At 52.2% G+C, this 12,817-nt stretch overlaps 1 protein-coding gene and 1 long non-coding RNA gene across 2 annotated transcripts in view; one reads left to right on the top strand and one right to left on the bottom strand.

Moving 5' to 3' along the window:
- Nucleotides 1-12,817, top strand: part of SZT2 (SZT2 subunit of KICSTOR complex) — a 51,388-nt gene that overhangs the window by 30,106 nt on the left and 8,465 nt on the right. Inside the window, exons 41-65 of the mRNA XM_016220151.2 lie at nucleotides 649-748; nucleotides 1,462-1,591; nucleotides 3,615-3,767; nucleotides 3,851-3,953; nucleotides 4,042-4,147; nucleotides 4,234-4,345; nucleotides 4,971-5,089; nucleotides 5,200-5,364; nucleotides 5,636-5,720; nucleotides 5,872-6,036; nucleotides 6,124-6,291; nucleotides 6,649-6,782; nucleotides 7,214-7,380; nucleotides 7,502-7,599; nucleotides 7,682-7,814; nucleotides 7,937-8,067; nucleotides 8,177-8,277; nucleotides 8,351-8,527; nucleotides 8,727-8,994; nucleotides 9,097-9,176; nucleotides 9,263-9,388; nucleotides 9,515-9,714; nucleotides 12,044-12,134; nucleotides 12,373-12,453; nucleotides 12,536-12,610. Of these exons, the coding sequence (XP_016075637.2) occupies nucleotides 649-748; nucleotides 1,462-1,591; nucleotides 3,615-3,767; nucleotides 3,851-3,953; nucleotides 4,042-4,147; nucleotides 4,234-4,345; nucleotides 4,971-5,089; nucleotides 5,200-5,364; nucleotides 5,636-5,720; nucleotides 5,872-6,036; nucleotides 6,124-6,291; nucleotides 6,649-6,782; nucleotides 7,214-7,380; nucleotides 7,502-7,599; nucleotides 7,682-7,814; nucleotides 7,937-8,067; nucleotides 8,177-8,277; nucleotides 8,351-8,527; nucleotides 8,727-8,994; nucleotides 9,097-9,176; nucleotides 9,263-9,388; nucleotides 9,515-9,714; nucleotides 12,044-12,134; nucleotides 12,373-12,453; nucleotides 12,536-12,610 (3,268 nt within the window). The remainder of the gene's footprint in view (nucleotides 1-648; nucleotides 749-1,461; nucleotides 1,592-3,614; nucleotides 3,768-3,850; nucleotides 3,954-4,041; nucleotides 4,148-4,233; nucleotides 4,346-4,970; nucleotides 5,090-5,199; nucleotides 5,365-5,635; nucleotides 5,721-5,871; nucleotides 6,037-6,123; nucleotides 6,292-6,648; nucleotides 6,783-7,213; nucleotides 7,381-7,501; nucleotides 7,600-7,681; nucleotides 7,815-7,936; nucleotides 8,068-8,176; nucleotides 8,278-8,350; nucleotides 8,528-8,726; nucleotides 8,995-9,096; nucleotides 9,177-9,262; nucleotides 9,389-9,514; nucleotides 9,715-12,043; nucleotides 12,135-12,372; nucleotides 12,454-12,535; nucleotides 12,611-12,817) is intronic.
- LOC148092404 (uncharacterized) lies at nucleotides 2,491-6,813 on the bottom strand. Its single transcript, XR_015715028.1, has 2 exons — nucleotides 6,578-6,813; nucleotides 2,491-3,106 (listed from the first exon to the last, which is right to left on the bottom strand). It is a non-coding gene; the product is annotated as an uncharacterized LOC148092404 (long non-coding RNA).

Here is a 12,817-nt window from a genome sequence, read left to right on the forward strand (position 1 = left end):
TAGCAAAGGATGTCACTCTACTTTCCTAAATGGGGATTTTGGCTCCTCGCTGGGTATTAAAAGAATCTTCTGTTCAAAACAGCTTCAGAAAGTTGATATATAAAAATAAGGACTAATAGGCAATATTTAACAAGTGCTTACTAAGTGACCGGCACCGTTAAGTGTTTTATCTGGATCAGCTTACTTAATCTATATAATAGCCCTACAAAATATTAGTATGCTTATAGTATTACTATGAATGAAGAAACTCAAGCACAGATAAGTTAAATACTTCCCCAAGGTCAGAGTAGGTGGCAGAGCTTGGATTCATACCTAGGCCTCTGGTTAAATACTGCTCTGATCGCAGAAGTGGGGTTGAGAGAGGGGAAGGCCATTGTTCTGATAAAGAAGATTGGAGAATAAAGAAAGGGTGAGCCGCATGACAGAAGCCTCAGGGTGGTACCCATATGGAGGCTGTTGAGGAGGCATGGAGCTAGGCTTCCAGAATTGCTACTGAGAATTCCATGTTTCCCATTTCCTATCATATTTACTTTCCTTTGTTCAATCCTACTTCCTTTTCATGGTTCCTCTTGGCTCAGCTCCCATGACCCTCCCCCCACAATTTCCTCCTCACTACAGTTCTGTGTCTGATCCATTCCTTCTTCCTAGGAGCCTTGTTCGGGAAGACGGGGGGCCAGGCACCGAGTGCCGCCACCTTCAGCAGTTCCTGGTGAGGCGAGTTGGGGAGATCTGCAGGGAGGTCAACCAGGTAAGGGGCAGGGCTCTCCAGGCATGGTCACAGCCCCAGTGAGGAAGGAATTTTCAGGACCTTGACTTTCAGAGGCTGTTGATCCATCTTGGATGTTTTCTTTGACCGCCCCCCCCCCCCCCCATTTATTGGGATGCCTCCTCTCCCCAGACTCCTCACAAACTAGGTAACTCTCCCTAATCCCCATCCCCAGTACTATGGGTTCCTCTCATACCCTCCCAGGGACTATGAGGTGTTCCCTCTCATTGCGGTGTGATATAATGATGAGCAGGAGAGAAAGCTGACTCCCTGGGGCTTGTATCCAGTGGGGCTTGTATCCATTGAGCAACTAAATCACACAAATTATTTTCATTACAATTGTGAAGACTTCTGCAGAGGAAAAGTAGAGATGGCTATAAAACCATATAACAGGATCTGACCATCTGAAGTGTCAGGGAAAGCTTCTTAGAAGAAGTGATTTTTAAGCTAGGACCTGAAGGATGGTGAACAGATTCTGGCAAAAAGGAGGAACAAGTGTTCCTAACTGGGGTCCAGTGCTCAGAGCCCTGAGCCCGGTGACTTAGATACCATCTCTGACCTCCCAGTGATTACTGATGCCCTTTTTGACCTCTGACCCCCGTGATAATGAGCATTCTCTCTGGCCTTCAATCACCTTTCACCACCAGTTTATGAGGGACTATTCCAGTTCCTTGATACCTTGCTCCTTCTCCTAGCGGCTGCTTCTTCAGGACCTTCATGACAGTCACGTGTGTAACTCTCTTCTGGTGGCTGAGAGTGAAGAAGACCTGTGGCGCAGTGAGACCCCCTTCCACTCCCGTCAGCGGGCACCACTGACCAGCGATGGTGAGGTTCCACCCAGGAGTCTTCCTGTCCTTTATCAGAGACTTTGGTGAGAAGCTGAGGGCAGAGTCACTATTACTTGCTCATCGGTGCCAAGTAGTACAGAGAGCGAGGAGGAGAGGACCCAAAAGGATCACTAGATATGGCTATTTCAAGTTCCTCAGTGACTTTCAGTGGAGAGATGGGAATACAAATCAGAGGAAATGGAAAAGTGAACGGATGTTAGATAGGTGGAACACAGAATAACTGCTCTTTCAAGTGGCTTGGCAGTGAAGGGAGAGATGAAATAGATATGGCAGGCACTAAGGGAAATGGGGGTCAAGGCAGCAAATTTAAAATATGGTAGGGAGACTTGAGCACATTTATGTTCCACAGGGAAAGAGCCAGTAGAAAGGGAGAGGTTGAAGAATACTGGAGAGAGGGGCCTTTGAAGGGGCACCGGCTGTCACCTGTCTTCCTAAGGGCCTGGCCCTGCCTTGTTTCCCAAAATGACCGTCTTTCTCCTGCAGGGTAATAGAAGTGCCAAAGGGTAGGGGGTGGGGGACAGTAGGCCAGTTGACAGGTGAGAGAAGACCAGACGAGCAGAGCCTGAGGCCCCAGGGAGGATTTGCCTTCTGATTGGCTGTCCCTCCAGACAGGCAGGCACAGGACCCCTTTGGGATTTCTGTTCATGGTTAGGAAACATGGTAATCCACTGAGATGGTAACCGAAGTCTCCGCACTTCTGCTCCCTTCTTTTACTCCTGGGCACTTCTCACCCCAACTCATAGAGCAGTGATTTTCAACTGATGTGCCACAAGTTTTTAAAACATGGGATACCTGACTATCTAGTCAGAGGCACTGACCTCTTTTCCCTTAGATTATCAAACTAAAAACTGACAAGAACCAACACAACAATAGCCATCTGGTGTGAATGAGTCAAAATTATACCTATTATTTTTTGTCAGATCATAAAAAAAATATTTTTTGGTGTGCCACAGAATTTTAGTAATTAGTTTAAGTGTCCCATGAGATGAAAAAGGTTGAAAATTCGCTGTCTTAGAGGAAAGCCAAATCTTGCCATTCCTTTGCAGTTCTCCCTTCTGGTTAAAAGTAAAATCAGACCACTTCTTATTTTTAACATTCTCAGCAAGTCTGTAGACGAACCTTCCTGACAGCTCCAGAGTGCATCTCTCAGCACATCCTGGGATGTATTCCATATCAAAGCAGAATTCCTGCAATTAGAGGGCTTCCCAGGGTTTTGACAGTGTCTTCTGCAAATTGAGCGTGAGTTAGGGCAGCCCAGCACTTTTACTTCTCAGTGACTTCCAGCAGCCTGAGATGTAAGACCAGGCAAAGCTAGGCAGAGCCCTTTCTCATTTTAGTCTCTCCATGTGGTTTTGCTGAAACCCATAGCAACCAGCATTCCATTCCAGACTCTGCAGCCTCCTGGGTTTCCTGTGCACTGCTCACATCTGACAGCAGCTTCTCTGGGAAGCCAAATTGCCACCTTTGGGCTACTGGAAGGTTCCATGGCAACCTGGAAAGGGTCAGACAAGGCATTAGACTGTGGTTGTGGGCTCTTGTATACTGCTTTGGGATAGCTGTCCTCCAAAAGCACAGGACACAGTTTTCCCCACTCTGCAGCGTGTGTGTGTAAGCAGTCATACTCTTGCTTTAATGGGGTTATTGTTGCAACTCCCAATGGGTACACAGATGGGATGTGTATTACGTACGATGTATATTGTGACAGGATCAAGGTGTTATGGCATTATCTACAGGATTTTCTCATGCTTTGCCTCTGCTGACACCTCTTGGGTCCTTCTCCACATCTCCCTAGCATAGTTCTGAAAACCTCTGTGCTATGACCTGTCTTCCTAAGAGCATAGTCCTGCCTTAATACCCAAAAGACCATCTTTCCCCTGCAGGGTAACAGGGCCGAGGAACCAGGGGAGTGAGAATGAGTAGATCAGTTCACAGGTGAGAAGTCTATGAGGGCAGAGGGCTGTATCCCATTTCTGATCCACTGTCTCCCTCTTCCGTATCAGATTATGCTGCTGATGAGAGCTGTGCACCCCGAGGGTACCTAGCAGCCACAATGCAGTTTGTGCCTGGCCATTTCTCCTGTGACGTTGTGTGGGGAACCGTGATTCGAGTCCATTCACGCCTCAAAATGGGGCCCAGCATGGGGGTGTCTCGTGGTATGTGATGGCATGAGAGGGCAGGTGGAGTGTGGAGGGGGATCTGGAGAAGGGAGTTCCCTGAGCCCTCGTCACTCCCACAGCCATCCAGGCCCTGCGCTCTGTGCTCAATGCCTTTTCCGTGGTGAACCGGAAGAATATGTTTGTTTATCAGGAGCGAGCAACGAAGGCCGTGTATTATCTTCGGTATGTGGGCCCTGAGAAGACGGGTAAAGCGTGAGTCATGGATGGCGCAGAAGGAGATATGTCCAAAGACTTTGCCTCTCTTTTCCAGGCTCCTGGAGACGTCCTGCAGTGAGCGGCCATGGGAAGGTGATACTCTGCCGCCCTCTCTAGCTCTGTCCCGAAGCCAGGAGCCCATCTACTCTGAGGAAGCCTCGGCACGTATCACCTTCACTCCCTGACGCCCTGTGCTCCCTCAGACTTTGCTCCCTGGAGCCAGGCCCTGACCAGAATTTTCCTACAGGGTCCTCGTTCTCCCCTCGACTTGGCTTCCAGCCGCGGTGCAGATGCTGCTCGTCCTGTGGGCCAGGTGGACAGACATATCCAGCTGCTGGTGCACGGGGTAGGGCAGGCTGGTAAGGACTGCAAGGAGAGGCTAGGAGTGACCAGATGAGGTTCCAGAATTCTTTGGGACTTCTCCTGGAGCGCTCATGCTGTGCTCTGGGCTTTCTTCAAGTAGGAACTGGATGGGAAAGGATAGGCTGCTGTAATACTCGGGGGTGGACCTATAGCTGATTGAAATGCAGCTTGGGGAAGGGGGGGGTCATTAAAGTTGACATTCGGGTATCTATTCTGGGTGACTAGGGATAGATGGTGGCCCCACTGGCTGGACACCAGGGGCAAGTTGGGGGTGAAGATGATGGGTTTGATTTGAGATATGTCAAGCCTGAGGAGTCTATTAGGCAAATGGATTTTCCAACTAATATTTATGGCTCAATCAGTGTGTACTAGGTCTTGGGCTAAGCTTGTTACATATGAGGTAGATGCTGTTATTATTCCCATTTTATGGCTAAGGGAACTGAGGCTTTGAGAGGTAAAACTTACTTGTCCGTAGTCACACAATGAGTAGCTTGGCAGAACTAGAACCTAGTGCTGGCTTCTTAAGCGTGTGGGAGAATGTTTGAGTCTGGGTTTAAGGGCTGGTTGGGGGTAGCCAGATCCTTCACAGGGTCTCCACTGTCCCACCACGGCTGTTTCAAGGTCCGGAGATCACAGATGAGCTGGTGCGGGTTCTGTGTCGGCGCCTGGATGAGGCCACTCTGGACGTCATCACAGTCATGCTTGTTCGGAACTGCAAGCTGACACCAGCTGATGTGGAGGTCAGCTCCCTCCCAGACTCCAACATCCTCCTTGGCACAGCCGCAGGTGCAGGACAGTCATGGCCAGAACCTCTTCATCCAGCTATGACTCCCTTTCCCACTCTCTGCAGTTCATCCAGCCCCCTGGAAGTCTCCCCTCAGAGGTGTTGCACCTGGCCCTACCCCTCTTCTGCAGGCCCTGGCTTCCTGCCTTGGCCTGGTACCTGCGGCAAAACCTGCTCATCTTCCTGCACTCCCCCAAGTACACAGACAGCAATGGCCGGAACCACTTTCAGGTGAGGTTTCACCCACTTCTTTCCACACCCACATGCACCCAAGCCCCCCCACCACACACACACACCCTTACTGTGTAACTGTTTTATGCAGATGCCCCATGTATACCTTTGCCCATGGACCTGTGTATACCCCCTTCTCCCTCCCCTATGTACACCTTTGTTATTTGCCTGCGTCTTTCTGTGCTCCCCATTTCCCACTGTGGACACCCATTCCCTGATGGCTTTTGTCCATTTGCCTAGTCTTAGTTCTCTGTGGCTGTTCTCTCCCCAGCATCCACTCCCACCACAGGGCAGCCTCCCCGACTTGGACATTTACTTGTATAACAAGCCTGGTGGACAGGGGACTGGTGGCAAAGGTACAGTGTAGGGCACTACCAGGTGTGGGAACGCCCTTTCCTGTCTGGTGGCTCAGAGGGCGTTTCCCATCCTTGCTGTTAAGGGGGGTTGAGGGTAGGAAAGGGGGTCTGGAAGTCCCAGACCTGAGTTGTCCTGTGGATTTCTACCCAGGAGTCGCCTGCATCACTCTAGCCTTTGTGGATGAGGGAGGGGCCCCCATCTCACTGGTGTCGTGGCCCCCCTCTTCTCCGGGGCCCCCAGATCTACTGCAAGAGGAGGAATTTGAGCAACTGACCCAGGTCACTCGCTGCCCAGTTATGCCGGACAGTTCTTCAGGTGGGGCAGCTTTGTCAGGGGAGAGGTGTTCAGTTAATGCTGTAGGAAACAGGGACACTCTCAATTGACCCCCATTCTTTCCTCCAGCTCAGAGTGGGGCCCCACGGCTTCGACTGGATGTGTGGGAAAAAGGGAATATCAGTATAGTGCAGCTGGAAGAGAAGCTCCGAGGAGCAGCTCGCCAGGCCCTGGCTGATGCCGTCATGGAGCTGCGGCTGCTGCCAGCCTCCCTGTGCACAGAAGACATGTCCCCAGGTATGTGGGGGCCAGAGAATGTCACAGATCCAGGCAAGATGGTGGTTCAGTGAGGGTACAAAGGTGGGAAGACATCACAGAGGCCCCATCTGAAATACACATTCACAGTTGTCCCTTCCCTTCCCTGTGCCAGCAAGTCACCAGCAGAAATGTACCCATGCTTAGGGTCACCCACTTAGAGAGGGAAATATCAGGAACTCACTTCATACAAACACCTGCAGCCACGCTCAATTGCACATACTGCCATTCACTAACTGGTAGAGAAAGTGTCAAGTCACTGTCATACCTTGGGGCTAGGTTGTCTGGAATGGGGATTGATGGTTAGTAACAGAAGTCTGTATTGTCTGGTGTCCACAGGAAGTCTCAGGAGTGGGACGTTGGACACCAAGAGCCCTGCAGGCCGAGCAAGCACCTTTCCCCCTGGGCCTGTCCCTGGGGAGCCTGTGACTCCTCCCAGCAAAGCTAGCCGGCGTAGCTTCTGGGATATGCTGGTAATGGGAGAATAGGAGGAAGTGATGAAGTTGGCCTCTATACTTTCTTGCCTGCCTCCTAACTTCCCCTGCACTCCCCTGCAGGCCTTGCCTCACATTTTATACAAAACTACTCTGTCCTTGGCTAGGAGTTTACACAGTGTGACCAGTTCTCACTGATAGAGAGCCTCAGCTTATTAAGTGCCTTCACTTCTACTTTTCTTACCATATGCCTACAACCTGCAAGATAAGCAGGGCTTTACCAGTGAGGCAGCTGGGCTCAGAGAAGTTGAGTATCCTGCCCAGGGCTGCTTAGTCAGCCATCAGTGAAGCCAGGGCCTGAACCTGGGCCTCCAAATCCTCCCGGCTCTTGTTACCATCCCATGATGCCTCCATCCTCTACCCTCTTCCCCTTCCCAGTAGCCCCTCCTCATTCACTGCATTGCCTCCAGAATAAAACAGAATCTGGGGACTTGGGTTCCCCAAAAACAACTGATGACATTGTCCTGGATCGGCCAGAAGACACTAGAGGCCGGAGGCGTCACAAAACTGAAAATGTTCGGACTCCAGGTGGAACTGAGCGGGCATCAGGCCCAGATTCTGGAGCCCCGAGACAGAGGTGTGTTTGTGTGTGCTGTGTCAGGGGAGGGTGTGGTGTGAAATCACAGATGGGTGTTGAGTTTATATAAACACCTATATGTCAAGTATCTGTGTGGTTCTTATTTCTGCTGTGTCTTCAGACGCCGGACCACACAGCTAGAGGAGGGCGAGGTGGGAACCCTGCAGCCTGTGTTCGCTCAGGTTACTCAGCGCTGGATGGAGTTCATGGTTCAGATTGGTGAGACCCCAGCTTCCCACTCCCATCCTCAACCTGGTCCCCACCCTGCAGCTCCACTGTGACTTCTTTGCCCTGCATCCAGGTTGTGCCTCAGTGTCCAGGAGCTCCACTCACATGGTGTCCCGGTTCCTCCTTCCATCCATCTTGTCTGAGTTTACCACTCTGGTCACCTCAATGGCTGGAGACACCAGTGTCCGGGTCTTTGAGCAGCATTTGTGAGTTTGGGATTTCATGGAGGCTGAGCTAGGAGAGGTGGGGGCCTAGGCTTAGGGAGGTGATGGCCAAGGGGATGAGACCATGGATGGTCTGCTTTCTGTGCATCCCTCCCTCCCTCTAGGAGTTCAGAGCCAGACAGGTTCAGTCCTTGTTCCCTTGGACAGTTGGGCCCAACGCCTCGCCCAGCAGCAGAGCGGCATCTGCTGCTTCTGGGAAGGAGCTTCTTGCAGTGGAGGAGACCAACCCAGCAGGGTGAGGGCATGGCCTAGGGGAGGGTAGGTTTATAGTGACTGAAGGGGGACAGGACTGGATTGAGGGGGATCTACCTCCAGACCCCCATGTGGCCCCCCCCTCCCTGTAGCTGCCAAAGCCTTGCAGCGCTTCGAGCCAGGAGGCGACGGGAGCTCAGGACGAAATGCTCCTCGGCAGAGGTTCTTGCTACTGGAGGTCGTGGATAAGAAGGTAGATATGGGACCAAAGACTGGGTGGGAGAACAGATTCTGTGATCCCACTGACCCTGACCCCTGACTTCCAGCTGCAGCTGCTGACTTACAACTGGGCTCCAGACCTAGGGGCAGCACTGGGCCGAGCGCTGGTTCGCCTGGTGCAGTGGCAGAATGCACGTGCCCATCTCATCTTCTGCCTCCTCAGCCAGAAGCTTGGACTCTTCCATCATTATGGGCACTTGGACTTCCCAGTGCGGGATGAAAAGGTGCCTACTGCTCGGGCTCCCTCCTCTAGTTCTAGCCCCTGAGGGTTTTAAGGAAGAACCAGCTTAGAAGCAGGGGGAGGGGACAGAAGAGGGAGCAGAGATAGTGGGGAGGGAGAGTCTGAGAGAGAAGGCCATGGGCTAGGAGAGAAGGTCTGAGGACAAAGGCCATGCACCCATTGTGAGGCTCCATCTTTCTCAGGAGCCAAACCCATTCCTACTGCCGACCGTGGAAGCAGAGACCCTCATCCGGAGTGCAAGCCCCCCGCTGAGCCGAGAGCAAGGCCGGCTGAGTGGGTCCTCTCGGGGTGGGGGCCCCCTTCCCCTGGACACATTCCCCTTTGATGAGGCCCTGAGGGATATCACTGCTGCCCGCCCCAGCTCCTCACTTGGCCCTGTGCCCAGACTCCCCGATCCCGTCACCTACCACGGACAACAGTTCCTGGAGATAAAGATGACAGAGCGCAGAGGTGAGGGCACTGTGCTGGACAGTGGGCAGGGGCAATCTGTGGAGTCTGGGAGGGAAAGGGGCGGCAGGTCCGGGGGCCACTACTAATGCTTCCAACCCCCAGAGCTGGAGCGCCAGATGAAGATGGAGAACCTGTTTGTAACCTGGCAGCAGCGTTCCACCCCAGCCAGCATGCCTATCAGTGTGAGTCACCTGACCCGCATCTTCCAGAAGCATCCTGTGACCCTTCCCTGGCCACCACTCCAGTGTTCACTGCTCCATTTCCTCAGGCTGGGGAGCTGGAGACCCTGAAGCAGTCATCCCGCCTGGTGCATTACTGTGCAACAGCCTTGCTTTTCGACCCAGCTGCCTGGCTGCATGGGCCCCCGGAGACCTGTGGGCCCCCTGAGGGGCAGGTGAGCCTCAAGACTCCTGGATTTCTCCCCTGGGACCTCCCTTTAACCCACAGCAACCTCCATTCCTCCACCCCCTGCAGGGTGGTTAACAGTGGGTAGAGCCTTCCTTAATTTCCACTTCCACAGCGGCGCCATCGCCCTGAGTCAGGGCCTGGGAGCCGAGAGGCCCCTGCAAGCTGTGAGGCCTTGGATATGCCTCCATCGGGCGCCCGTGAGGAGCCTTGGCTGAAGGAGCTGAGTCTGGCTTTCCTGCAGCAGTACATGCAATATCTGCAGAGCATGGGCTTTGTGCTGGTGCCGCTGCGGCCCCCCTCGCCCGCCCGAAGGTGAGGCCCCACCTGCCCTTCCTCTCTTTACATGAGTCCCAAGAGGACAACTCAGGCCTTGTGCATGTTCACCCCATTAGGCCAGCACACATACATGAGGATCTTGGACACTTCCATGCAGCCCTCAGGCGTGTCCTGTAAACCTCACACATCTCATGGAATTCACAGAACTGTGTACATTCTCACAGAGCTCGTGCCTATTTCCATCTCATATGCTTTACATGCTTACATGCTCACACACACACATAAATCTGGTACACGCTCCTAAGCTTCTGGACCTGGGCCTTAATGATTGCTGTCCCAATCACCCCACTGACCTCTCCTGAGATTTTACATGGTTCATGACTCAGGAAGTCCTTTTCTCATCAAGGTTAGCTATCTTTTTCACCAAGGACCCCTGCACTGGGCCTACTTGCATCACTGCACTCTGGCCTGTTCTTGGTCATGTTCATTCACTGGCCACTAGTGACAGGTCTGAGTCTTGGAAAGTAGGCAGCCCCTCTCTCACCACCTTCCATCTCCCTGGAGCTCAGTGACAAGTCCACAGCCACCTTTCCTCCTGAATCAAATCTCAAATTCCCATTTCTGTGACCCTGCTCTATGCTTTTCTCAACATCTGAACCTCCGGATTCTGTGTTCCCAGCTTCTTCCCAGTGGCTGATGGGAAAGTATTTGTTCATGTTACACAGTTACTTACGCGTCTCTGGATTTGTGAGTTTATTTTCTCCCTCCTCTCTATTTTAAGTTTGAAGCCCTTTCAAGCTAGTAAATATAATTGTGTTTCCTTAATCAAGACACCACCTTGGACCAGAAAGCCAATTCCAACTCCTTAGCATTTTGTAACCAGCTTTCCACCTCCCAGGCTGCCCCTCTTTTCCAGGCCTTAGGAAGAGAGGACAAGCCTGTGCCTTTGGGATGCCACCCCTCATTTCTCAGTGACAACTGGAAGAGTAGCTGCTCGGTTTGGCCAGGTCCCAGCTGTAGGAGCTTCTCTGAGAGACTAGTTTGCTTACTTTCTATTTATTTGTCAAAAATCTGAATTCCTCTTTAAAACAAAGGATACACTAGGTTAAAAAATGTGTTTCTAGCCCGGCCAGGCCTGGCTCAGCGGTTGAGCATCAACCTAGGATCCAGGCGATCGGGGTTCAATTCCTGGTCAGGGCACATGCCCGGGTTGCAGGCTCCATCCCCAGTCGGAGGCACGCAGGAGGCAGCCGATCAATGACTCTCTCATTGATATTTCTATATCTCTCTCTTCCTCTCCTTTCCTTTCTCTGAAATCAATAAAGACATATTTATTTTTTAAATATACCTAGTTTTTAAATATATCTTTATTGATTTCAGAGAGAGGAAAGGAGAGGGAGGGAGAGAGAGAAATAGAAACATCAATGATGAGAGAGTCATTGATCGAGCCTGCAACCCCGGCATGTGCCCTGACCGGGAATCGAACCCCGATCACCTGGATCCTAGGTCGATGCTCAACCACTGAGCCACACCCGGCCAGGCAAGATATAATTTTTTAAAGAGTGTTTCTAGAGCAGAATTCAGAGTCAGGCCTTCCTTTGTCACCTGTCTTAATTGCCAGTCACTAGTTAGGTCTTGTCCCTATTTCCCTAAGGATGAAATGGGACATTTCTTTTCACCAGAGGCTTAGACAGCCCCTCCCCACCACCCACAAGAGTTTTGGTGGTTTGTACCTCGAAGTATAACGATTGGGTCCCACTGGCCCTTTCTGTTTGGTCTTGTTCACAGTCCTTTCCCTGCTGCTCTTCTCTCCTTGCCTCTGGGTTGAGAAATGAAGAAGAGTGGGCCTGTGGAATGCTGCGAGTACCATTCCCCAGTCAAAAGAGCCCCTTTTCCCTCTCGGGACAGTACTGAACCAGGGCATCAAGCATCTCCTTGAATTTTCCTAATGAATCTTAGACGTACAGTATCCTGCCCCCTCCCACCCTCCCCTGTGGCCCCCAGTAAGCAGACATTTCCATGCCCTCATGGGCGTCTCCCCACATTATCAGCAACCTCTCTGGCCCTACCCTCATCCTCTCACTGGTAGGGAAAGGCCTGGTCTCTACCTCTGCACTGAGCACTGCTCACACTTCCCCTTAAAGCAGCAGTTACCGTGGATAGAGCCCTGCCCCGCAGTCTCAACCTGGACTCCAGTCCCATCCTTGCCACTTACTCACCATGGTGCCCTGAGCAGGTCCTTCCCTCTCTGCACCTGTCTCCTCTCCTGCAAAATGATTCCACGTGAAACAGATGGAGTCTGATAACCGTAATCCTTCACCCTGCTGACCTGCCGCATCGTCTTGTCCCTCTTCCTTTTCTGCAGCACCAGCCGGCTGCGGGCCATGGCCATCCTTGGAACAGAGGGTCGGAGCTCCTTCTCCTGCCCCAAAACCAAGACTGATGGGAGCCCCAAGGTAACACATCGTCATGTACCTTCCCCGACACTGAAATCAGTGATGCCCCAGACACCAGTGTCACTAAGCCTGAGTTATTTCCCCAAGGCCAGAGGTCAGGGACCCTGGGTGATGACTGAGGTTGTTGATCCCAGCCTGACACCATTAAAGTCACCCACCCAAGAGACTTCTTCCCTGCTGATCTGAAGCCGGTGTACCCCCAACTCTGCCCTGAAGCCATCTTTTTTTCTTTCTTCAGAGCACTGGTTCTCTGGTTACCACCTACCACCTCCAGCGGGCACTGCCCGGAGGCATCATCCTCATGGAGCTGGCTTTCCAGGTTAGCAGGGGGAACATTGAGTGGGGAGAGCCAGACCCACCTGTCTCTTGTCCTCCTGACCTCATCTTCACCCTCTCTCCAGGGCTGTTACTTCTGTGTCAAACAGTTTGCCCTGGAATGTTCCCGAATCCCCATGGGGCAAGCCGTCAACTCTCAGGTAAGTAGTAGGGATGGGAATATGGGGTCTCAGGCGTGGTCCATGCATCCCTGTTGTGCTGTAGCCAGTAAAAGTGATGCATGGACAGTCTGGCTTAGGAATGATCTGGTGCTGTGGGCTGGCCAGGTCAGTGACCATTCTGGTGACCACCAATGTCACTCTGCAGGTGGTCCGGAGCTGTATTCAGCTGTAGCATGAGGGCAGCAG

The sequence above is a fragment of the Miniopterus natalensis genome, chromosome 9 (assembly GCF_054644295.1).
Source record: "Miniopterus natalensis isolate mMinNat1 chromosome 9, mMinNat1.hap1, whole genome shotgun sequence".
Lineage (NCBI taxonomy): Eukaryota > Metazoa > Chordata > Mammalia > Chiroptera > Miniopteridae > Miniopterus > Miniopterus natalensis.